General features: G+C 50.4%; 1 protein-coding gene across 3 annotated transcripts in view; it reads left to right on the top strand.

Moving 5' to 3' along the window:
• The window catches only part of SEC14L1 (SEC14 like lipid binding 1), a 59,318-nt gene that overhangs the window by 27,486 nt on the left and 6,467 nt on the right, over window positions 1–25,365 (top strand). For 2 of the 3 annotated variants that reach the window (XM_006145723.3, XM_006145722.3), the window contains exons 3-13: window positions 12,133–12,282; window positions 12,409–12,540; window positions 13,802–13,930; window positions 14,860–15,094; window positions 16,558–16,667; window positions 17,819–18,008; window positions 19,112–19,200; window positions 20,210–20,280; window positions 21,628–21,799; window positions 22,136–22,270; window positions 24,281–24,415. In XM_006145723.3, the coding sequence (XP_006145785.1) occupies window positions 12,133–12,282; window positions 12,409–12,540; window positions 13,802–13,930; window positions 14,860–15,094; window positions 16,558–16,667; window positions 17,819–18,008; window positions 19,112–19,200; window positions 20,210–20,280; window positions 21,628–21,799; window positions 22,136–22,270; window positions 24,281–24,415 (1,548 nt within the window). The remainder of the gene's footprint in view (window positions 1–12,132; window positions 12,283–12,408; window positions 12,541–13,801; window positions 13,931–14,859; window positions 15,095–16,557; window positions 16,668–17,818; window positions 18,009–19,111; window positions 19,201–20,209; window positions 20,281–21,627; window positions 21,800–22,135; window positions 22,271–24,280; window positions 24,416–25,365) is intronic. The other variant, XM_006145725.3, reaches the window with a different exon arrangement.

Below are 25,365 nucleotides of genomic sequence, written 5' to 3'. Positions count from 1 at the left end.
CCACCTTCTAGGCCCTTCGTTCACGCACCTGCTGTCTCTGTCTGTCAGAGAACTCTGCGTGAGCGCACTGACCTTTACGTCCTCGGCAGTGCTCCGAGCGCGCAGGAGATGGGCCGACAGCTCCTCGTGGTCAGCTGCGTGCTCCTGGAGTCCCTGTGATGGCCACATCAGCCACATCTCCGGAGTGTGCTTCAGGGCCCTCGGTCTGCCGGTCCTGCCGTGGCTTGTCCCACGGGAACTGTCTCCTTACGAATCGCACTTCCTGCCACTTCTTTGGCGCTCGGGGACAGTGGTCATTGGGGTCTGGGTCCAGAGCACTTCCGTCCCCTTGTCAGGGCTGCGGGACACCGCCTTTCTGAGCGAGGCCACAGACCTGAAGGGACGAAGGGGCAGAAAGTCGCCTACCGCTGCGTAGGTTTGGGGCTTTTAGGGATCTGTGAGTAAACCAGGTTAGTGACCTCTCTGATTAAATGTGGGATGAAATCTTTCACGTCGGAGTCTTTTAGTTTTGTGGGTGATTCTCCCCAAGTTGGAATTTTGTTGGTGTTGCCTGCTGATAAGTCCACGTGCAGGTCTGTCAGGGAGGGAGGAGGGGCAGAATTCAGCGCGGGAGGAGAGTGGGTGCACAGGGAGCCTCTGGGTGACCCCCTGACCTGACACAGGCCCAGCTCCCCGGCAGACACCAATGCCTGGAGTTGAGGTGCTGCTGCTTAAGAGAGAAGAGGTGGGTTTTGAAGAGCGTTTGAAGTTTCTTCCTCCTGTCCTCTAATAAAACCTATCGTGTTTGGAACTCTTGGAGCAAAGGCGGGACCTGTGACTGGAAGGAGTGCTGATGAGCCGATGTAAAATCCTCACGCTGCTTACCAGTGTTTGCCGCCTCCTTTCCGTCGTGTGTGTCGTGTATCCGAATGACGCTTTTATCTGAAGTAAACATAGTGGGTCTACACCGCGTGGTAAACTCCAGTGGGTGCTGGGAGAGAGGGATGAAAAAGCACGCGTTGCTGGTCAAGAACGCCTGAAATCCTGGGGACAGCAGCCGTTCAGTGCGCGGCCGTGAGCGGCACATTGGCCATCTGCTCTCCCAGCTATAATTGATGCCGTCCACGGTGTTCAGCATAACCAGCCTGCAACGAGAAGATCCCAGAAGAGAAGCCAAGCCTTTTTCATCGTTTGCTTTGGCATCTCTGGGAAGGCCCTGGAATGCCCCTGCCTTGCACCTCATAGCATAAGGTTGAACTCACAACTTCTGCAGACTCAGTCTGGAAAAAGCACTTTGCCGGGACCATGGAGTTGGGATTTCTAGGACGAAACCCACAGTTCCAGCTGTGGATGCGCAGGCACGCCTCACTTGCCAGCAGAGGCCGTTCCTGGAGCTGGGCACTCGGTGCATCGGTCACCGAGCAGGGCATGTGAAGGGGCAGCTGTCTCGTGTGTCGTGACCCGTACATCGGTTCATATTTCTCGGTAGCTTTCAGGAGCACGGTACCAGGATACACAGAAAGCACTTAGTGGGGAAGCGCCGTGAGCAGCTGGATGCACCATGACACAGTGACGCAGATCCGGCGTGATCGTTCTTACTTATTCTGGTGACCACCGTGGGCGCACAGTCAAGTGGAGAGTCACAAGTAGACAGTGTAGTCTCGTGTGACTGCAGACACCCGTGCAGTGAGTACTGACTGCGGGGACCAGGCAGAGGCTGCGACGGGGATGCCCCGTGCCGCAGAACTGGTCCGGAGTTGGAGGGGTTGTTAAACCAGGAAGTCGTTAAGAGAGGAGGGACTGTGTTTGATCTTAGAGAAGTGGCTGTGGTGTATTCCACTTCACTTCTTTTTAGTTGTAGTGTATTCACAGTATGACTGGCTCGATCTTACCAGTGATATTGGGGTATGCTGATGTGGCCTCACTGAAGACCGGTGTTGGGGCAGGTGACTTTGGTTTAGATAGAGCACTCATCTGATGTCACCGTATATGCCATTCTGTGTTGTCAGCTTGCCAGTAGTGGTCTCACACTGGTTTGCAAAGAGCTGCTCTGGTTGGGCCATCGATAGGGATCTGGGTGAATGAATGAGGTTCGCCATCACCCATTGGACTGTAACTGTCCTTGAAAAGGGCTCAGGTTTTTATGAATGCTGGTTTTGACAAACTTCTTGTGAAGGATGAGCACGTGTACCCTTTGGACCCTCAGTGTGCTAGTGCTCATCAGGAGCAGTTTCTCCTCGGAGCCTTCTGATAAGACACAAAAGCCCCAAGGACTAACTGTTAAAGAAGCTCTGTTCCTGCATCCTCTACTTGACGTTCTCCAGAACCCTTAGCACAGGGCCGCTGTGGTGGCCTCAGTACAGAGCTGTTAACTCTATAGTCAGCAAATGATAGAATCGGAACTCTGAAGGACGTGGGCTGGTTTGCCATATTTTCTTTTCTTTTCTTTTTTTGGAGAGGTTTTTGCTATAGGGCGCGTGTACTCGCCAGACAGACAGAGAGAGACAGAGAGCGAGAAATCACCCCCCAGAGGGGATGGCCATGCCACAATCCCTTCTCCTCCATTCTCCTCTCGGGATCTTGGGCACGCACGCACACACGCCTGGCGTGAGTTTTAAGCCACCAGGTCCGGGACGTGAACCGTGGTCGACTACATGGGAGTCCAGTGACATAGCAATTATGCTAACTGCTGGTCCCTGCCATATTTTCTTGATATGTTGGGTATTTGTTTCTTTGAGCATCGGCAGCTTCTAAGACCGACTTAAGCCATAGTTTTTTCTCATGGATTCTTGCCAGGGTAAAACCAGATCTGTCTATAGCTGAGTTTGATGGCCACATCCAGTGTCATAGAACACCCCAGTCATCATATGGAAGACCTGGCTCGGGTGGTTGGCCAAGCTGGGTTTGAAGCATAGGTTCTTATTCTGGAATTATTCTAATTGGCTTTTCCTGGCAGAGCACAGCATTCCGCTCGTTAATTCTCAAGTTGATACGCCTTCACTAAAATATGGTTCTCTTTAGCACAGTACTAGCTTTTAATATGTCAAAATCACATTCAAAGGTTGGTTAGAAACTCAAAGTACCCTTGCCAGGCTTCCAAACTCCAGGCGCAGAAATTCCTTTTGAAAGAAGAAGAGTGGGCGTCAGAGGTCGGAGGAAGTGAAGTTACCCAGAGCGGGCAGCATTTTCCTGGAGGCTGGGTTTTGTTTTTATTGTGAAACAATTGCTGTGTTAAACAAAAAGAGGAAGCAAGTGATTATAGTAGTTCCTTCTCTTACAGAAGTCATTTTTCCTATAAAAAGGAGACAGCGAGAAACATTTCTTTTTCTCTGAAGAAATTACTTCTGGAAGGGTTCTTTTTGTTCAGCCTTTCTTGATTTTTATATTTGACTAGTGTCGTCATTAGGAAACAGCTAGATGATATTGCAGATGGTTTGTGAAAAAAATAGGAGACTTGGAAACAGTGCTGCCCTTCTGGCCAGCACCCGAGCCTGGGGGAGCGCAAGAAGGGGGTTCTTCCCCATGCCCCCGTGCAGAGTTGAGGGGGAAGACTTGCTGAGGGGTGCACTGGCCAAGTTTGAAAACCAGGGAAGCTTCGTGTAAAATCCAGGTTGTTGCTTCTCTTGAAAAGCCTGGGCTCTCTGGCCTGCTTAGGGAGCTGGAACTGGGGAGGGAGTCTGTGGGAGGGGACCAGTCCCCGCTGCGCCGCACACCTGGCCTGCTGCCTGCCACCTTGGGCTGCAGCTCTGGGCAGCCCTTACACGTACATACGTTTTCATGTATGAAGTGTGGCAATGTCATGTTTAATCAGTCACATGTAAGAGGCGATAAAAATACAGGTTGGTTTCTTTTTCTTTTTTTTTTTTTTGAGAGGTTTTTCACTATAGGGCGCATGCGCTCACCAGACAGACAGAGACATAGAAACAGAAAGCAAGAAATCACCCCCCAGGGGGGATGGTCACGCCGCAATCCCTTCTCCTCCATTCTCCTCTCGGGATCTTGGGCACGCACGCACGCGCGCCCGGCATGAGTTTTAAGCCACTGGGTCCGGGACGCGAACTGCAGTCGACTACGTGGGAGTCCAGCGACATAGCCATTACACTAACTACTGGTTCCCTAGGTTGGTTTCTTGAGCTGTATCAATCTGTGGAGGCTCTGACTTCGAGTAATAAAAGCACTTTTTCTTCTTTTTTGGATCTTTTTTCTCTAACGGTACCTTTTTCCTATTGGAGAGGTTTATTGGTTTTTATTTTTTTGCTATAGGGCATGTGCGCTCGCCAGAAAGAGAGAGACAGAGAGACGGAAAGCAAGAAATCACCCCCAAGGGGGATGACCACGCTGCAATCCCTTCTCCTCTCAGGATCTTGGGCACACACATACCTGTGCCTGGCGTGAGTTTAAGCCTCTGGGACTCAACCCCAGTTGACTACATGGGAGTCCAGCGACGTAGCCATTATGCCAACTACTGGTCCCTACCTTTTTTTTTTTATTAATGTTTTCCCCAACTTTTTATTTTGAGGGAAGAATTTTATAGAAAACACCCGCATACATTTCACCTAGATAAATCAATGAGCATACTCTATCTGTTTCACAGGTGTGCGTGTTTTTGATAGAAACATTTTGAAGTAGATTGCATGTCTCTTGGCACTTTGTCACTAAATACTGCAGCGTGACTCGCCTGGGAGTACACAGCGGCTGTATGACAGATCGCCATCAGCCAAGGACTTGCACGCAGAGCGCGTGACCTACGCCAGGGTAACACGTGGCCACATTTCCTCACTGCCCCCAGGCTGCGCAGCTACTTCGCCCAGCCTCACGTTTGTCGTCCTGCCCTTATTCTGGGCGCTTCCCTGCTTTCGCCATTTACCTTTCAAGACACTGACACCGTTTTTCCTTTGTGAGAGTCCAAGCTGGTAGTTTTGTAGAAAGTTCCAGAACTTGGATTTGTCTGATGATTTTCTCCTGCTTTGCTTCAGGTTAACGGTTTCCATGAGGCTGACAGAGGTCGTGCATGCTCCACTGCATCACTGTTTACTCACGGGTCCCGAGTTCAGTTGGTTGGTCAGGGGTGGTGCCTATGGATCTTTCCAGCACAGAGGCATCACTGCCCCTTCCACAGGTGGTGATCTGAGAGTGTTACTGCCTCTCTGACCACCTTTCAATAGCGTTCATCTTGACCCTTGCCTGAGTTGTCACTGCGCACTGGGGAATGCAGGATGGTTCCCAGTTCTGTCTAGATGGCTTTGCCATCTTTTTCTTCCTGGCGATCAGATCATCCCGTAATTGGTAAGTGGAATCCCTTCAGACTGGTTCCTATGTCCCTCGGACATGTCCCCGCCGGCCAGGAGCTAATATTAGATGCCCTCATTTTCTGGTAAGAAATGTTTCCGACTCACCTTGACCTTTCCTGGCCTCAGACGTGTAATCAGTGGTTTCTCTAAAAGGCACTGGTTTCCTCTTAGTGCCAACGGGTATTTAGAAACCAAGATCTGGGTGCCAGGTTAGCTCATTGCTGAAGTGTCGCTGCTTCTAGACCCTTCCAGTGGAGAACGATAGGACATATGTTAATGTTTGCAATCACATCAGAACGCTGCTGTTTTTCAGGGACTGCTAATATGCTTTGCAGGTGGGTGCTGGGCACTCGAACGATGGCAGGCAGTAACTACAAGAGGTGGCTTACAGGTTGTGTCTGAGAGGCCAGAGCCTGCAGCATCCCAGCCGCTCAGTCATCCTTTTCCATAACCCTCTAGAAAGTTAGAGCGTTTTTGTTTTATTTTTTTTTATATTTATTTTTTAATTTGACCAGAGAGAAAGAGAAAGGGAAAGCGAGAAAGCAAGCTGCCAGGTCTGGGGCTCAGACTGCAGTCGGCCATGTGGGAGGCCAGCATCACAACCACTATGCCACCTGCTCGTCCCTGTTTGTTTTAAACTTGCTGCAGGGTGCATGCCCTCACTGGAGAGAGAGAAAGCGAGAAAGCACCCCCTGCCCTTGGGGATGACCACACTGCAATCCCTTTTCCTCCATTCTCCTATCAGGGTTTTGGCCACACACACGTGCACACATCTAGTGTGTCTTAAGCCGCTGGGTCTGGGACTTGAACACACAGTTGCCCATGTGCCTTAGGCCCAAGTTAGAGCTGTATATGTTAAGAGTATGCAGAATTAGAAGAAAGGCATGATTTGCCTCCTCTCTGGGCTTAGGTTACACATATTTGTGCTTAGAAATAAACAGCATTAATTATTTTTAAAAATGCAGAATTAAGTGGCCTTCCATATCTAAAAGACAAGCTGAGGTAAGTGAGCACAGAAACAAAAGGTTGGATTTATTTGTTTACTTAATAAGCTTTTATTTTATAATTCAAAAGATGTTTACTGAGCAATAGCTTTGTTTTCAGCATTGTAGTCCTTGCTCTCTGCGGGATAAAGAGGGAAGTGGAACTTGGTCTCTGCTCTGGGATGGAATTGGGGCTGAGAAGGTGGGGGGGCGTGCTTACTGACTGACCGCACTCGGGGAGGGAAGTGGCCTTCCCAGCAAGCTGCCCCTCCGCTCGTACCCCAGATGCCATCTGGTTGGGTACACCGAGCCAAAGTGAGCGTGCATCTCTGCAGCTGAGTCTACATGGATGGCTACTTTCCCGGAGAACGGAAAGTTTTCAGTGTGGTTTAGATTCAGGGCTGGGCTGTGTGGGGAAGGCCTTATGTTGACCACTCTATTTCAAGAATCTCAGGGATGCTGTGGGTGTTGGAAGTGGTCTGGTTCAGGTACTTAAATAGGAGAGACACTCGCCGAGGCTGTTTCTTGGTGAGTGCTTACTTGACGTACCCTAAAAAGCACAGTTTTGCCTGACGCCCCCGTGTTCCCGATTTCCTGGTACATCCTAGTGCTGGAATGTCAGAGCTGTTTGTTTTTAGTGTATGGTGTGCAAGTCAGCTTAGATGGCTTCCGCTTTCGGTGTAGAACAAATGTGTCCAGTGCTTAATACTAACAGGTTCGTAGGGCCTCACAAGACATAGCTGTGGTGGAACGTGAGCAAACTTTTTTTTAAAAGAGGTTTTTGCCTTATGGTGCATGTGCCCTCCAGTGAGACAGACAGGGTGAGAGGGAAAGTGACAAATCACCCCTGGGGGATGATGCCCATGCTGCACTCCCTTCTCTATTCTCCTCTCTGGATCTTGGGCACGCACACACACAAACAAGCACCCAGCATGAGTCTCAAACCGCTGGGTCCAGGACTCGAACCACAGTTAGCTATGCGGGAGTCCAGTGACGTAACGGCTACACCATCTGCTGGTCCCAGGTGAGCAGACTTGGAATGTTGTTTATGATAAAGTGCATTAAGAGACAAAAGCTATGTGGTTTAGCAAGATTCTAACATAGTGGGATTCAGGGTGTACCTCAGTACTCGAGGGGAGTAGTCAGATATGAAGTGTATGTTTTGAACTCCCCAAGGCATGGCCATTGATAAGGCAACTATAATTGCTTACTGCATGTGGATTTTACCTTGCTTCCAGGCCATCCTGCACGTGACTCCTGTTTTCTGAAAAGGTGACTAATCATGTTAGTCCTCTCTTCCTTTCCTCTCCCCTTATGGCAAGGAAGAGCAGGGTCCCTTGTCCTCACCGGGCAGCCTGTCACACTGGTGACGTGACGCTCAGGGCTCTGGGACCTGCTGGATGAAGGTGCCTCCTCGGGCCTCTGCGGTGAGGTGACATCTGGCTGCACCTCCCACAAGTACCTCCCCTGCTCCACCCGGGGCTTCTTTGTGGTTGTATTCCCCAGTCCTCTTTCCTAGAAGTGCAGCTAAGCAGACCCTGGCACACCTCGAGGCCCCTGCTACTTGGGAAGCCGTTCCCTGGCTGTCCCTCCAGGCTGTCCCTCCAAGCGTGCGAATTTGGTCCTGCCTCAGCTTTAAGCATGTGCTAATTTGGATGGCACTCCTTTCCTCCCCACCCCTCTAGCGTGGGGGGGAGGGGGGCACGTGTAGCTCGGCGACCTAACTGTGCCATGTCACAGACACAGTGAGATACTTAACCCGAACACCGAGGGGGCTGAGTCCGCGTTTAGGGAGACTCAGGTGGGGGGATTTCAGTGAGCCGCTGGCACTTTCTGGAATCTGCGTGGCCGCTCCGGTGGTCTTGGTATTACTTAAACCTCAGATGGGCAGGCTGCGTTTTCTGGTATGCTGGTGCTCTGAAGCTACTTGTACTTTGTTAGAGGGATGCTCTGTCTAACCCACGCTTTTCTTCCTTAAATCTGTTTCTCATTGTGATTGGAGGGGAGGTCGCAGTACTGCCCCACCCGGTTTCAGGGGAGCTGTAGTCCAGCCCGAGGATCACCCTGCAGGACCATGCTTCATGGTGGGAGGTGGGGGATGCAGTCCACAGAGGCCCCTGTGCCCCGCGTCGGGCCCCTTCTTGCAGCCTCGACTTATTTCCTTCAGAGAGGGAGATTGATTGATGGATTCTTGACGGAGTCTCGCCATGTCAGGATCCTCCTGCCCCAGCCCCCTGGCCAGCTAGGACCACAGGTGCACTCAGCTGCACCAGCCGTTTCAGCTGGGCCCTGCACTGAACCCTAGCCTCCTGTGTGGCCTCGACCTCTGAGCAGCAGCGCGTTAGCAGTGCTGGGCTGTGGCAGAGTCTGTCCCCTCCCTCCTGTGTTCTCTGCACGTGCACCTGTCGCAGATGGCTTAGGAGCCAGTGTGAGTCAGCAGTGTCTTCAGTTCGGCGGTCTTTATGGGTGTCACAGAGTAAGGAACCCAGTGCTCGAGTGCATTTTCTTTTTCTCAGTTTATTTTCTAATTCGCTATAGGGCACATGTGCTCTCTGGAGAGAGAGTGGTGAAAGAGAAAAAATGAGCACACCACAATCTCTTCTCCATTCTCCTTTTGGGATTTTGGGCATACACACACGTGCGCCCAACATGATTCTCAAGCCACTTCAGTCCAGGACTCAAACCATAAAGTGGCCATGTGGGATCCAGCACCTTAACTTTGATGCCACCTGCTGGCTCAGTTTATTCATTTATTTTATTTGCTATAGGATGCATGCACTTGCTGGAGAGACAGAGAGGGAGAAAGAGAAAAAAATGAGAAACCATGCGTCACAGGAGATGAGCACACCACAGTCCCTCCTCTTCTACTCTCCTCTCAGGATTTCAGGCATGTATACACATGTGCCAGATGTGTTTTCCAAGCTTCTGGGCCTGGGACGCAAACTATGCAGTTTGGCCGTGTAGGATCCAGCTGCCTTCACCACCACACCACCTCGCTGGCCCTGAAGTGCATTTTTAAAAAAGTTTTAATAAATTACCACTCAGGCCTTTTTTTTTTTTTTTTTTTTTTTGAATTTTTAAAATTTTGAGATAATAATAGATTCAAAAGACAGTTGTGATGCACCCCCTATGCACAGGGAGTAGGGGAGAGCTCCAGGAGCTTTCTCCATCTCCTCCAGGGCAGCACTGCAGAGCCGTAGCCCAGCGTCGGAGTTGGTGTGCATGCTGACGGAGGCGCGGCACCTGTCCAGGTATCCCTCTGGCAGCCACGCCTACTTCCCTCCTGCCCCACTGCTTCCCTGGCCTGGTCTGTTCTGAGTTTCTAGCATTCGGTCGTTTCCAGAGTGTTACATAAATGGGCTTCTACAGGATGGAACTACCTGGGCTTTCGCACAGTCTGACGGTCAGAGGGCTGTCTGGCTTGTCAGATATGTCGGCCATGCAGTCCTGGCGTTGCTGCATAGTGCATGGTGGCGTGATCTACCACAGTTTGCTTAGTTACCACTCCTTGAAGGTCGCTCCCAGGTTTGGGCTTGTATGAGTGTGGCCGCTATGAAAGCTGTGAATCGATCTTATTGGGAACGTAGGTTTCCTTTTCTCTGAGACAGACGCCCAGGAGTACAGTTGCTGCGTTGTGTGGTAGTTGCAAGCCTAGGCTTTTCGGAACTACCCAGCCATTTTCCAGAGCGTTTGTCCCATTTTACATCCTGTCAGTGATGGGTGAGTTTCTCCAAATCCTTACCAATATTTGACATTGTCACTATTTTTTTTTTTAGAGAGGTTTTTGCTGTAGGGTGTGTGCGTTCGCTAGACAGAGAGAGACAGAGAGACAGAAAGTGAGAAATCATCCCCAGGGCGGATGGCCACGTTGCAATCCCTTCTCCTCCATTCTCCTCCCAGGATCTTGGGCACACACGCACACACGCCCAGCATGAGTTTAAGCCACCGGGTCCAGGACTCGAACCGTGGTCGACTACATGGGAGTCCAGCTACATAGCTGTTGCTCTAACTCCTGGTCCCCCAGACATCATCACTATTTTTTATGTTAACCATTCTGATAGTTGCATAGTGATATCCCTTTGTGATTTGAAGTTTTTGAGTTACTTCTCCCTTTTTTGGGAGGGGCATCAGGGGGAGAGTTCAAGAAAGCCATGAGAGAGGCAGGCACCCCTGATGGGGTCCCTTTAGACTGCAGCCCCCACACGGCCTTCCAGCGCCTCTGGATTTTGGGCACACTCCTGAGCATCTTTCACTTCTGTCCTGCCCGAGCCATGGGCCTCGGTCACTGTTAGCCAGGAAGCGTCCAGCCCTACAGACTAGTAGCCTGTGGCCTGTGCCACCTCCGTGCCTGGCCCGCTGCTGTGATTCTGTTTGCAGCTCCCTGGTCACTTAGTTCTCTAGTGAGAGTCTTTTCATGTGCCTGTTTGCCATCTGTATATCCTCTCAGTGAAATGTCTGTTCCTCTCTTTTCCCATCTTCTAATTGGATTTTTAAATTTGACTATTGAGGTTTTTAAAAATTGTTGTAAAAGCTCATAACATGTTTTGAGAGTTAGAAACTGAAAAGGATTAAAATTTTTAGTTCTTTAGCAGAACAAAGGTTTTTAATTTGGATGAAGTCCATTTTATTTTTCTTTTTATGGGTTATGGTTTCGATGGCAGGTCTAAGAACTTCACCTAATAATCCTAGATTCCAAAAATGTTCTTCTAGTTTTTTTTTCTAAAAGGTTTATAGTTTTATGTTTCACACTTAAGGTCATACTCTATTTTTTTTTTTGAGAGATTTTCGCTATAGGGCGCGTGCACTCGCCAGACAGACAGAGACATAGAGACAGAAAGCGAGAAATCACCCCCCAGAGGGGATGGCCACGCTGCAATCCCTTCTCCTCCATTCTCCTCTCGGGTTCTTGGGCATGCACGCACACGCGCCCGGCGTGAGTTTTAAGCCACCGGGTCCGGGACGCGAACCACAGTCGATTATGTGGGAGTCCAGCGACATAGCCATTACGCTAACTGCTGTTTCCCTGGTCATACTCATTTTGAGTTCCTTTTTCTACAGGGTATGGGATTTAGGTAAAGGTTCATTGTTTTTCTATAGCTGGGCGGTTGTTCCAGGAGCTTTTGCTGAGAGGTGGTCCTCCCTCCATTAAGTTGCTTTGGCCTCTCAGTCAGGAATCAGTTGGGCATAGGACTAACAGGTGGCATAATAGTTACATTGCTGGACTTGCACATGGTTGACTGTGGTTTGAGTCCCAGATCCAGTGGCTTGAAACTCACGTCAGGTGCATGTGTGTGCATTCCCAAAGTCCCAAGAGGAGAATGGAGAAGGAATTGTGGCATGGCCATCCCCCTGGGGTGGGGGTTCTTAAAAAAAAAAAAAAAAAGAAAGAAAGAAAAGAAAAATCAGCTGTGCGTGTTTGGGTCAGTTCTGGATTCTGGATTCTGGATTCCGTCTCATTGACCTGTGTTTCTGCCCTCTCCCAATACCACATGGTGTTTGATTACATCGCTATATGGTAAGTTTTAGTACAGGGTTGAGTGATTCCTCCCAGTTTTTCTTTCTCAAATTTCTTTGCCTTTCCATGTGAATTTTAAAATAATCTTGTTTATAGCTACAAAAAAATCTTGCTAGGGTTTTGGTAGGAATTATGTTAAAAACGTTAAACCTATATACCCATCTGGGAATACTTGACATCTTTACTAGGTTGAGTCTTCAGAGCCGTGAACATTGACTGTCCTTTTTATTTATTTATTATTTAATGAAAGCTTTAGATGTACAGACAGAGATAGTTGAGATACAGCATTTTGACATGTGTAGAGAAGCTTTTGTTCCAGATAATCAGGTGACATACTGGCTCACTTCCTCTTTTTTTATAACAGGCCTATGAAAGGAGGTTCCCTACATGTCCTTTGATTCCGATGTTCGTGGACAGTGACACGGTGAATGAATTCAAGAGTGAAGATGGGGCTATTCATGTCATTGAAAGGCGCTGCAAACTGGATATAGACGCACCCAGACTGTTGAAGAAGGTGACTTGAAAGAATGTCTTAGAAGGCGGTCCTCCCGAGATACAGAATGAATTTACACTTCAGCTTCTACTGAAGTTGGGTGTTACTAATAAGCCTTTTTCTCTCTCCTCTCTCTTTTTTTTAAAGATTGCAGGAGTCGATTATGTTTATTTTGTCCAGAAAAACTCACTGAATTCTCGGGAGCGCACTTTGCACATTGAGGCCCATAATGAGACGTTCTCCAATAGGGTCATCATTAACGAGCACTGCTGCTACTCTGTGAGTAAGGGCCACCTGCTGGAAGGCGGCGGGAGCCTGCTGACTAGCCTCCAAGGACTGTCTGTCGTAGTTTAAACAGCGTACCTCTTTGTGTTCGGGGCTTCTTCAGTAGACGCTGTTGCTCATTTCCGACCAGTGAGGTCAGTGGGTAGCAGGTGTGGTTTACTGCAGAATGGATTACACTGTCGTGGCAGTTAAGGCAGCCAACTGGAGCCTTGATTTGTTTTTAAATATTTAACATGCCACTTCTTTTCTGGTCCCACTCTAATACTTTCCAAATACACGCTGAAGGGCTAAGTTATTGTGTGCCTTTAAGATTAGAGCTGCGAGCACTTGTCTACCGTTTTCACTGCTCACCACCTGTTTCAAGAACCTCTGCTGCCAGAGTATTAGAATAACTGCCGCCTCCGTCTCTGCTTCTGCCTTGATCCTCCTCCAACACCGAATCCAGAGTGATCTGTTTAAAGTACTTCGGATCATGTCACTTCTCTGGGCTTCAGAGCCCTGCAGTTTCTTCACGTTTTGCTCAGAGAAAAAGCCCAGGGTCTGTAAGTGGCACACAGGCCCTGCGCCCTCTCCTGTCCCATTTCCACCGTCTGTCCTTTTCCTCCTTTGTCGTGCACCTCCCTCCTGACTGCCTCGCTGCTGTCCGACGAAGCAGGCTCCCAGGGACTCTGGCTCTGGTGCTCGCTCTGCCAAGCAGGTCTTCCCTCACTCCCTCACCTCCTGCAGTCTTTGCTCAGATCTCCCCTTCTCAAACAGGCCAGCCGTCAGCACCCTATTTAATTCTGCAGCCCTCTGCCCATCCCCACCCCAGTCCTTTCAACCTTGTTCCAACTTTCTTCCCAGTAGCACTCACCTCCCAACAGCTATGTCATTTTCTTAACTCTTCCGTCATGACTGTCTTCCTTTGTCCTCTGTCAGACTCTTAAGTGGCACAAGGCAGAGGTCTTTGCTGTGCACATAAAGGAGAACGCCACAGTTCTGTTTAAAACAGTCAGATCCGTTTGTCCTATTGCGTATTTTTATGTTGTTGAAGGAATGAATGAAATGAAACTCTCCTTTTGTAGTCATTTTTAGACTCTTGGAAATATTATTTGTACCTTTTAATGCATTCGAGCTGCTCTGTACTTGACGTCTGCTGTTTTTTGTGACAGTAACATTCTTAAGAAAAGAAGTGTTTATCCTGGCTCCCAGTAGCTGAGGAGCAGACAGGTGATGTTCTCACTGTCAGTTACGGGAATGCCCTCTCTATCTGCAGGTTCACCCTGAAAATGAAGATTGGACCTGTTTTGAACAGTCTGCGAGTTTAGATATTAAATCTTTCTTTGGTTTTGAAAGTACAGTGGAAAAAATTGCAATGAAACAATATACCAGCAACATTAAAAAAGTGAGTGTCTCTTGCAGTTTTATGGAAAAGGGCAGGCCGGAGCCTCTGAGGCAATCTGAGTGGACAGTCTCTTTGGATGACTGAGAAGGGTCTAGTCAGGGATCCCCGCCCCCAGCCCCATGCCTTCTGCTGGCCACAGTGTCACCTGCCTGGGATCGCGTAGAGCGGGAGGAGGGCCGAGGCAGCCGCAGCGGGGCTCCACCTGGGGTCTGCTGGCGGAGGTACCATGTACTGGCGAGATTCTGATCAGGTGGACTTGCAGGGGTCCTCGGGCTGGAACTGTGAGGCTCATCTTCATGGAGGACTCCCTTCTCACTTGTGTGCTGTGGCTCTTCAGCTGTAAGGATCTGTGTTTTGAAGCGTAGCAGTATAGGATTGTGTTGTGCTTTTGGAAGGCTCGTCTCATTTTCAGGGTACTGCATGGGAAGGGTTTGCATTGAAGCACCCAGTGAGTACAAGTATGGTCAGTCAGTGTTTTAAATTAATCCAGTAGAAATTCCATCTCTTAAGAAATTGTTTTCTAAACCTTTAGAGAAGAGGGAGTAAAATAATTAAGAAAAAAGAAAAAAAGGGCACTTGGCTTTCTCCTTACTTATGCTGCCCCAGTCCATTTTACTCGTGTTCTAAAGACACGTGAGTTGAGCTGGCTCCACGGCACAGGTGCTGTGCTGCTCAGAGGGAGCCGCAGCCACGTACCAGCCATGTGGCAACCGAAGTTTGAACCCCTGGTTTGGTCAGACTGAAACACCCGACGTGTGCAGGTGCCCAGGGTCTAGTGGGCTGGAGGACTGGAGGGGTGGCTGGATCCATCTCCACCCGCACCACATACATTCACTCGAACTCCATCTTAAAGAACAAACCGACCCACGGGGGGTGACTCCTCTGAATGTTGGAAATACACTCACCTTAAAATTGTCTTCGTTGTAAAGGGAAAAGAAATCATCGAGTACTACCTTCGCCAGCTAGAAGAGGAAGGCATTACCTTCGTGCCCCGCTGGACCCCGCCTTCCACGGCACCCTCTTCAGAGACGTTTTCGTCCTGTAAGAAGCAGGCAGAGTCCGTGGCGGCTGCTGTCCCTGATGCTACCCTCAAGGAAGGGCTGAGCAGCGAGGCCCTGAGTAACCCCAGTGGGGCGCCGGAGCCCGCGGTGGGCACCCCTGACGGTAGGTCTGGAGGGCGCTTCACCCTTACGCGAGCCCGGGGATCTGTGGAGTCTCCCCTCGGACTGCCTGCTTCTCCTCGTGTCCTTAGGGTGGCAGGTCCGACACAGCGACCAGCCCACCCCTGTGGCCGGCTTTTGTCCTCAAGCTTATAAGATGTTGATTTTTTCCTCACAGTTCTTATTTTTATAGGCCAGAGAGTTAGATCAGGTTATTCTTTTATAGAGGCCAGAAAATATTTTTCATTTATATGAGCCAAAGGTCCCTTTAGTGCACCTGAGATAACGCTGACCCTTCAGCCCAGCCTTTTGTCGTCGGCACACACTTGGTGCTCACCACGTGCCACGTGCTGTCCTGTGCGCTTGGCAGTCGCTGTTTCAGAATGTAAGGTTCCTTTTAGGTGGGAGGTGCTTGCCTGCTTCGTTGCTCTTACCGATGTCCTGCTATGAATGGCTGGAAGGAGGCACAGGGGAGCTGAGTAACTCACCTTGAGTCACCTCTGTAAGTGGCAGGGCTCGGGCTGAGCCCGGGGAGCTGGCTGCAGAGCCTGCTTAGCTGCGGTGTTGCTTTGCGTGTGTAGACCACACACCTGCACACAGCTGCTCTGGTATTACAGAGTAACACTCATCTCAGAGAGTTCTGGAAACATGGAAACAAGACAGCTCTGCCACTCAGAAACTCTGTTAAAGCGTTGGAATTCTCCCTTCCATACATTCTCTGCAGCTAGGCTGTGCTGTTGGTTAGCTTTCGGGGGCAACAGGCTCGGGTGGGTGCAGGTGGTTTAGGGGTACGTGGGGTCTTTCATCTCATCTGTTTCTTTGTTTTATTTTGCTGTTTTGTTCTTCCACTCGATTGTTATGAGGAATACTTGTCATATTCTTCAATGCAGTATTGAAAAATCTATATTTAAAATAGATTTTATTTTCATGTCACATAGGGTCTCTATATAACTTTGGGCTGCCCCCTAACCCAGTGTTTAAGGGGTGCTGGATTCCACACAGCAGACTGTGTAAGTCCCAGCCTTGATGGCTTGAAATAACATGCCAGGTACAGGCGTGTGGGTTCAGAATCCCAACAAGATGGATACATGGGAAAGAGACTGCAGCGTGGCCAGGCCCCATCGGGTAGTGCTTTCTCCCTCTCCCTCTCCGTCCCTCTGGTAAACACACACGCTCTGGCAATTAAACAAACCAAGGTAGTCATTAATTATCCTTTACACCCTGCGTTCTATCGTGACTGTATTGAGATTTGGCAAGTAGAGGCAACTTAGTGGTAACTCTGACTCAGCTTCCCTGTGGAATCTTCCCCCGGTAGAGATTTGGTCCTAAAGATGGTCACCAGGTTCCCCAGGGTGACTGGTTAAGTCGGCCATCTCTGTGGTTCCTGTCTCCTATGGGACTCCAGGCCCACAAGCCTCATGCTCTGGTGTCTGTGGCTGTAACGAGGCCCTGTTACTTCCATTGCAGACAAACTCGATGCAGACTACATCAAGAGGTACCTGGGCGACCTGACTCCACTGCAGGAGAGCTGCCTCATCCGACTGCGCCAGTGGCTCCAGGAAACCCACAAGGGCAAAGTGAGCACAGCTACGGGAAGCCCCACTCCTGGTCCCGAGAGTAAACCCTCCCACCACCGTGTGCGGCTGCTTCTGTCTGTGCCCAGTCACTGGGTCTCTGGCTCTGTATGCAGCATCTGAGAGCTCGTGGCAGGCCAGGTGCCTCCCGTGTATAAGCAGTGGTTTCTCCAGGCTTCACCAGGAAGGAGCTGCTGAAGCCCAGTTAAATGCCACGTCACAGAGCGCACTGTGTTCCGGATGGTCATACATTTTCATTTTCAGGTTTGACGGGATTTCAGCGATTAATCAGAGATTAGATACATTTGAGCCTAGACCAGTAGGTGGTGTGGTGGTTAAGGTACTAGACTTTCACATAACTGACCCTGGTTCAAGTCCCAGATCTGGAGGTTTGGCAATCATGCCAGGCACGTGTGCACATGTACCCACAATCCCAGGAAGAAAAGAGAGGAGAAGAGGTTGTGACATGGCCATTCCCCCGGGAGGCGATTGCTCACTCTCCTCTCTCCATCTCTCTCTAGTGAGTGCATGTGCCTTCTGGAAAAAACCTAAAAAAGAAAAGAAAAATTTAAGCTTTCATTTTGAAGTTGTTGGTGAATTTTAGCCCCATAAAGAACCAAGGTTTTGGTTTCCCCAGCTCACGAGCAGCGTGTGCTCCATCATGCCTTGGGCCAGCTGCCCACGTTCGTACCATGTGTCATGGAGGGAGGAGCTCCTGGGCCCAGCCACCACTCAGGACTGGTCTCGGCCTCGTTCTTAGAGGGGGCATCTAGAGAAGGTCCTGGATGCAGCCACACACAGGCTGCCGAGCCCAGCAGGTGGGAGTCTAACCCTGACGCGTGACACACACACAGGAGAACACGCAGCGTAGTTAACACCCAGGTTAGCACATCGGGTCGGAGCGCTGACGCTGACGAAATTCGAATTGTGCTTCACTTTGCTGAAATGAAATGGAATACCATGAAGAGTACTAAAGCTAATATTGCTGGCTTTCTAAAGCACGAAGAGTCTTCTGGTAACGGGTCATGTTAAACAGCGTAATAGCGCAGCTCACTGTTGATAAGTGGGAGCTTCAGAGTCGTGTTCCTTTAGCAACCTGGTGTTTTCCCTTAGCAACTTTTCCCATTGCTTAGAGACATCTTTTCTCTTAACAGATCCCCAAAGATGAACATATTCTCCGGTTCTTACGTGCTCGGGATTTCAACATCGACAAGGCCCGAGAGGTCATGTGCCAGTCCCTGACGTGGCGGAAGCAGCACCAGGTCGACTACCTCCTGGACACCTGGAGCCCTCCTCAGGTCCTGCAGGATTACTACGCAGGAGGCTGGCACCATCACGACAAAGGTGGGCTTGCAACCTCCCGGCGTCTGGCCTCCAAGGCTCCCTGGAGGCCTTCCAGAGAGTCGAGTGGGCCCGGCCAGCACATTGTCCTCCAACTCTGAGGCTACGAAGCTCTCTCCCACGAGGGCAGACAGTCCGTGTCATCACAGACGCCCCGCCCCAACCTGGGGCTCCTTCCTCCTGGCTCCCATCACCCTGGCCGTGAGTGCCTATCCTCCAGCGCAGTGCTCAGGGTGGCACTCTCCGTGACACCAGCCCCTCAGGAGCTGTGAAACGCCCAGCCAGGCTTTCCACAGCACTACGGTACAGCGCTTCCGTGCTGCTCCGGGGAGTAAGCTAAGTGTCGGTCAGTGGCAGTGGTACCCCTGAAAGGGGGCTTCAGTGACAGATTCAAAGCACAGTCCGTTCCAAGTGCTCCGTGTGGCACACGGCGCAGGGGGACCTGCCTCCGACTCCCACCCCAAGTCCGTAGTCGGACGGGGTGGGTCAGAGACACCACGGGGAAGCCGCGAGGACCTCGGGCTGACTCCCTCTTCAGCCTCTTGCCAGGTCGCTGAGAACTGAGCCCCCATCTTCATTTTTCTGACTTAACCCTTTGTATCTCTCCAGGTTCATTGTACCTTGGTTTCTTTCACTGTGAGCATATAATATTTATGCTCACTCTACTTTGTGAGCCAAACATTAAAGGTTAAAAAGTTTGGTAGTAAGACATTGTCATAAAATGTTGGCAGAAATTTTTTGTGAATTTGCTTTTGAACAAGATGTGGGGGCACAAAAAGCATTTTGCCTTATGTAGGATAGATTCCCCTAAGAGGTGGTGCTCACCAGGTATAGGAACTACAAGGCAAGTGTTGGACCCCCCATATCAGGGTGCTGCCCTGGCCCTCCATTCACAATGGAGGACCACTGCTCCAGACCCCGCTAAGCCACTCTCTGGGCTGGCTTTTCTTCTGTGCACTTCGATTTCTTGGGGAAACAGAAACCATTCGCTGCTCCACGGTGGGAGAGACCTGCTCCCCCAGAGCACAGAAGAGCCCACTGCTCCTGCAGGGCATCCTCGCTGCACAGAGGATGGTGCTGCTGACCCTCTGCTCCCTCTCCTGCAGACGGGCGGCCTTTGTACGTGCTCCGGCTGGGGCAGATGGACACCAAAGGCCTGGTGAGGGCCCTCGGCGAGGAGGCCCTGCTGAGATACGTAAGTGCCTGCGGCGGGGCACTGGGCTGGCTCCTTTGGCTTCTTATTTTCTCTGCCAGCTGTCCTAGGATGTCACTGACCTCCTACAGTGAGCACGGATTGCTTTCCTAGGTAGAGAGTATTTATATTTCGCACAAGGACATAGAACTTACAGGACGTCTTTCACAGTGGAAGCCTCAGGGAGATAGGCAGTAAGTCTGGAGAGATGCCCACTGAGGGGCAGAGCAGAGCTTCTCTCTACCTGCACTGCCAGGTTGGATGGGCGCCAGCCTCCCTTAGACGTGCTCAGTTCAGACCCTTCACGGCGTCCGTCCTTCCGGCTGGCACTTCCCTGTCGCAGGCTCTCAGCATCTGTGCTCTGGACTGTTGTCTGCGCCGCTGGGCTACCGTCCTGACCCCAGCCCTTCCTCCACCATGTCCACCCATGTTGGCAGCTCTGCTCCGCCTACCCCCCCGGGCAGAATATGGGCCTTGAGTTGAGAAAAACAAGAACTTAAAAAGGCACATTACAGCCTCACTGTCCTAAATGCACTGTTGGCGTTCATGGGTCAGGTAGCACCTGCCCTGCCCCACGTTAGTGTGTGCATGCCCACACGCCCACATGTGTACACGGGCACATGCAGACACGGGTGGGTGCCTCTGTCAGGGAAGGAGGGTGGCTTGATGCAGGAAGGGCTCCTGAGCCATGCGTGGCGTCTGTTGAGGTGGGCCTTTGGGGTTGGAAGCCACGTGCTGCTGATGCTGGTCTCCTGCCCAGATGTGCCTGCCCCATGTCCCCATGTCAGGTCCTCCCTGCAGATCGCTCACCCCCGAGCAGTGGTTTCACTTGGGATGACTATCACCTTTACTAGTGACAGCGTGTGCTCTCTGCTTAGCTTGTGTGCATGTGTCAGAAAATCTGGACAGGTGACCGTTTTGGTTTATGTGCTTGCTTGTCACCTGCCGTGTTAATGTCACTCTTTCGCCCTGGTGGGGCAGTCAGGGTGAAGTATGGCCCTCCTGTGCACAGGTTCTCTCCATAAACGAAGAGGGGCTGAGGCGGTGTGAAGAAAATACAAAGGTCTTCGGTCGGCCTATCAGGTAGGCGCGGGGTTCCGTCTTTCCCGTCCACTTGCTTATTTTTGGTGTGCGAGAGGTGCGTGTGCTTGCCTGCTGGAGGGAGTGTGGTCAGCACGGGGAGGCTGACTGAGAGAGCCCCTCCCATGGGGAATGGCCGTGCCACAATCCCTTTTCCACTTTTCTCCTTTCTTCTGGGATTTTGGGCCTGTATGCACACATGCTTATTGTGTTTGTCAGGCCACTGGGTCCAGGACTTGAACCATGCGGTCAGCCATGTGGGATCCAGCTGCCTTAACTTCCAGGTCATAGCTGGCCCCCTTATAATTTATTGTGAATACGGACTAAATATTTCTAGTTGATTGACAGAACCAGAATCTTGTAGTGCACTGTCCTAGGGTGACTGGAAAGTAGAAAACAAGCGTGCCCAGTGGTCGGGTGTGAGAGCAGCGCTGGGATTCAGTACTCCATGGCCTGCTAGGGCCTGCTGTCATGCCAGTCTAAGCGGTTGCCTGTCTGGATCATCTGGCTGCGCCTCGGGAGCCCAGGCTGGCTTGTTTGCAAATACCCTGTGTATTTGGCCCACGCTGCTACTGACCTAGTGACGCTTGGCATTGGGAAGGGCATAGACAGTTCACCTGAACGTGGGTCCACGGGGCAGGGTTATGAGGGGTTTTGTTCACTGCTCCTGACACAGTGTTTGATTTGATAAGAGCTTGTCGAAGAGTAGCAGATTGCAGTTCAAACACAGTGCCTGTCAGAATGCCAGGTGTGTGCCCTGTGGATAGTGGTGGGCGGAAGCGACTGCAGGTGGCCGTGCATGCGAGAACGCTGCGTGTGTCCAAGAGAGGTCTTGTCTGTGCTCAGTTCACCATCATTCGCTTTGCTGTTTCCTGGATCGGTCCTACTGCACGAATCCTGTATTTATACAGATAGGTGTAAACGTAGCTCAGAGCATTGTAACTTTTTTTTTTTTTCGAGAGAGGTTTTTGCTATAGGGCGCATGCGCTTGCCAGAAAGACAGAGAGAGTCAGAGAAATAGAAAGCAAGAAATCACCCCCCAGGGGGGATGGCCACGCTGCAATCCCTTCTCCTCCATTCTCCTCTTGGGATCTTGGGCACTCATGCACACGTGCCCGGTGTGAGTTTAAGCCACCGGGTCCGGGACTTGAACCACAGTCAGCTGCATTGGAGCTCAGTGACATAGCCATTACACTAACTGCTGGTCCCCATAGCATTGTAACTTTTAAAAGCTGACATGTATTTGGAAATGGCTGTAAGTGGCAGTTGTCTGATACCAAAAAGAAAAGTAGAACACGGTTTGCTAACTGTGCCATCTACTGAGTAGAACCTTCTTTGCACATCCTGCAGTTCCTGGACCTGCCTGGTGGACCTAGAAGGGCTGAACATGCGCCACCTCTGGAGACCTGGTGTCAAAGCCCTGCTGAGGATCATCGAGGTGGTGGAGGCCAATTACCCGGAGACGCTGGGCCGCCTGCTTATCCTGCGGGCGCCCAGGGTGTTTCCTGTCCTCTGGACACTGGTGGGTTTAGAGCTGTTTTGCAGTAACTGGTGGCCATTTGAAAAGCAGATAAGCATACATTCATATAACTTCTCTGTGACCTTAAGTCTTAACTCGTTGGACAAAGCAAAATAAACATGCAAAGATGAAACATCTCTCAAATGGCCTAAAGAGTCAAAAAGCAAGCTTTTTCTGCATGTCCTCATGTCATGATACTAGACTCTCCAGAAAAGTATATCAGACTCAAATTCTTTCCTCTCCCCTCACCCCACCCCACTCCTATCACATCATAATGTTAGCCTTTGACGATCAGACAGCAAAGCAGACATGACACCTGGTCTTTCTCATCACTTCCAGGTTAGTCCATTCATTGATGACAACACCAGAAGGAAGTTCCTCATTTATGCAGGAAATGACTACCAGGGGCCTGGAGGCCTGCTGGATTACATCGACAAAGAGATTATTCCAGATTTCCTGAGTGGGGAGTGCATGGTATGCATTTGGCAAGCACACTGGCTGCTGTTAAGGGCAGACGAGATGGGCATTGGTTGTGCAGATGGTTTTCAGAACTCAGTCTGGATTGTCTATTTCTGGGTCTGGATTGTATATTTCTGGTTTTTTTTGGTTTTGGTTTTGGTTTTGGTTTTGCTTTTCATCTCTCTGGTCCAGGGTTAAGCTGAAGAGAACCATTTGGGTCACTGTTGATAATGCACATTTTTTTTCATTGTTAAATATTAATGAGAGTTTGTTTTAGATTCCAGTATAATTGCAGTTTGTTTGATTTACACAGCTTTGTGTGAATCAGCTCTTTTAGAGAAGCTGTGCATTTATAAAAATTACTAGTAAAAAACTGAATCAGTTCTCTACATTTCTCCCTTTACGGTAAATAAATCATGTTAGCATCCCCCTGCCCAGAGATTTTTGCTTTAGGGCATGTGCACCCACCGGAGAGACAGAATGCAAGAGGCCATCCCCGGGGAGATAGCCACGTTGCAGTCCCTTCTCCGTTCTCTCAGGACTTTGGGCACGCGCATCCACACACACCTGGCGTGAGGTTCAAGCCACTGGGTCCAGGACTTGAACCACAGTCAGCCATGTGAAAGACATAACCATTACACCATTTGTTGGTCCCTCATGTTAGCATTTTTAAAGTGGGAAAATTAAAAGAGCTAATTCTTTTAAATTCAAGTTTGGAGTTTTTAATACATTGAGCTGCTCGATCATCAGGCAAAGGGCTGCACATCTGTAGCTGTGGCGGAGGAGTCTGAGAAGCTTGGCACCCACAGCCCAGGGCGCACGGTTGCCAAATGCAGGAGTTAAGGACGCCTGCAGAGGGCCGGTGGCTTGCTCACAGCCAGGGAGGTAGCTGAAGCCAGCGGGGAATCAGCGTTCTCAGAGAAGGGCTCCCAAGTGACTCTTCACACCACTGTCACCCTTCTGTGAAGTGTACACGTGAGGTCTGACGCACATACTTAGCTAATGAACTGGGCTTTGAGGGTAGTCCCTCTGAATAGCTAGAAGAATCTCAGTTCATCAGCTCTGCTTTAAGGAATGTGTAGGCTTAATCCCTGTACAATGCAAAGAGCAGGTAAATCATAGAACCCTAATGTTACCAGGTGCCCGTGAGGCTGAACCGTGGGGTCAGGTTCATAAGAACCCATGGGCACTTTCCTTACATGAGCGCACGGTCCCATCGTGTGGCTCCTTATGGTCGTGCCTACCAGAATTGAGCTGGAACGAGACACCTGACTCCTGGCAAAAGGACGCCCATGTCTGTCACACACTGCCTTGAGGTGTTATAACGTAAAGTGTTCACAGGTAGTTGAGCTGTCCAAACTTGGGCCTTGTAAAACCTCATGACTCTTCTGTGCTGGCTCGTGTTCAGTTTAGGCTCGTGGTTGGAGGGGGGCCATTCCCTTCTGCTTTGCTGTGGCTGCAGTTTTGTTTTGTTTTTTTAGGTTTTTGCCATAGGGCATGTGCTCTTGCTGGAGAGAGGCAGAGGAAGGGGAAGTGAGAAATCACTCCCCAGCGAGATGGCCACGCCCGCAATCCTTTTTCCTCCATCTTCTCCATTTTCCTCCTGGGATTTTTGGGCACGCACACACCCAGCATGAGTTTCAAACCACTGGGTCCAGGACTTGAGCCGCAGTAAGCCATGTGAGAGTCAGGCAGCTTAGCCACCATGCTACCCGCAGGCCCCCGGGGAGTTCTGACCACCGGTTGGCCTGGCACTCCCCCAGCACGTCTCTGCCGTGACGTTTCCCATCCGCGCTCGGCACACACAAGACTGTTGCGTTGGTGTTCTGTGTGGTTTTGCCCCAGGGCTGGCATTACAAGGAGTTCTTGGATTTATGAACTTCAGTGTGAAGGCACTGTGTCAAGGTCAGTTAGGAAATGTACCATATGTACGGATTCCGGTTCAGCTTCACTAGTTTCAGCTAACTCCAGGTAAGCTCTCAGGGCTGTGTTGCATGGCTTCCATGTCTGTGTCTGCATTTCTAGTGTGAAGTGCCCGAGGGCGGTCTGGTTCCCAAGTCTCTGTACAGGACTGCGGAGGAGCTGGAAAACGAAGACCTCAAGCTCTGGACCGAGACCATCTACCAGTCTGCCAGTGTTTTCAAGGGCGCCCCACACGAGGTACTTCTCTGCCATGGTCTTCCCCTGCAGGACAAGCAGCCTTCGGAGACCTGCTAGCCGATGGTGTGGAGGGCAGTCAGGGATTTTCTGGCCTTTGTCTTCAGGGTTTTGTTGACACTTGATACTGTCAGCCTAAAAGAACAGGTCTCTCTCAGAACAGAAGTTCACTGGGCTTTGCCAAGCCACCGTGCTTGCCTGGGACCCAGACCAGCTGGAGCAGGTCACGGTGTGAGGACCCTGTGGGGTACCTATTTCTTCTCTCTCTCTCTCTCTCTCTCTCTCTGAATAAATACCAATAATAACGTAAGAACAGTGATAGTTTTGAGAAGAGGAAGTCCCACTGCGCAGTCAGAGTGTTGCAGAGGAGGTGTGGCCCCAGCCTGTGGCTGCTGGGGCCTTCACACAGGGCCGGTAGCCTGCCTTCCCTTGTGCAGGGAGATTCTTTTTGTAAAGAATTTAGTTGTATTTATTATTACTATTACTGTTATTTTAATTTGCCGTAGGGCACATGCACTCACTAGAGAGAGAGAAATAAGCCACCAGGTTCAGGACCTGAGCTGTGGTCAGCCACACAGGAATCTAGCACCTTAACTACTTACAACTACTGCAGGAGAATTTTTTTTTAATTTCGGAATTTAGTTTATTTAATGGTTATGTCAAACAAGTTCTGCTTGCTATTTTTCTTGACTGGGTTTTGGTTATTTATGTTGTTTAAGGAATTTGCCTAGTTGGCATCTTGTGGCATAAGGAGGAACTAGCACAGCCCCTCCCTCTTCCAGTGCACTGGGATCCGGGAGGCAGTGCCCCTGGGTTTTCCACAGGGCATGCTCTGTCCCGTGACACCGAGTGGCCTGAGGCAGTAGGACCGAGCGGACTCGCAAGCTGGAGCACCGTAGGGGGACTGGCAGTTGAGGCTGACCTGCTGGCTCAGGTGGTGCCAGTGGTGGGAG

Source organism: Tupaia chinensis, unplaced genomic scaffold (assembly GCF_000334495.1).
Source record: "Tupaia chinensis unplaced genomic scaffold, TupChi_1.0 Scaffold000159_1, whole genome shotgun sequence".
NCBI classification, from domain to species: domain Eukaryota; kingdom Metazoa; phylum Chordata; class Mammalia; order Scandentia; family Tupaiidae; genus Tupaia; species Tupaia belangeri.
This window is presented reverse-complemented; position numbering and strand designations above follow the sequence as displayed.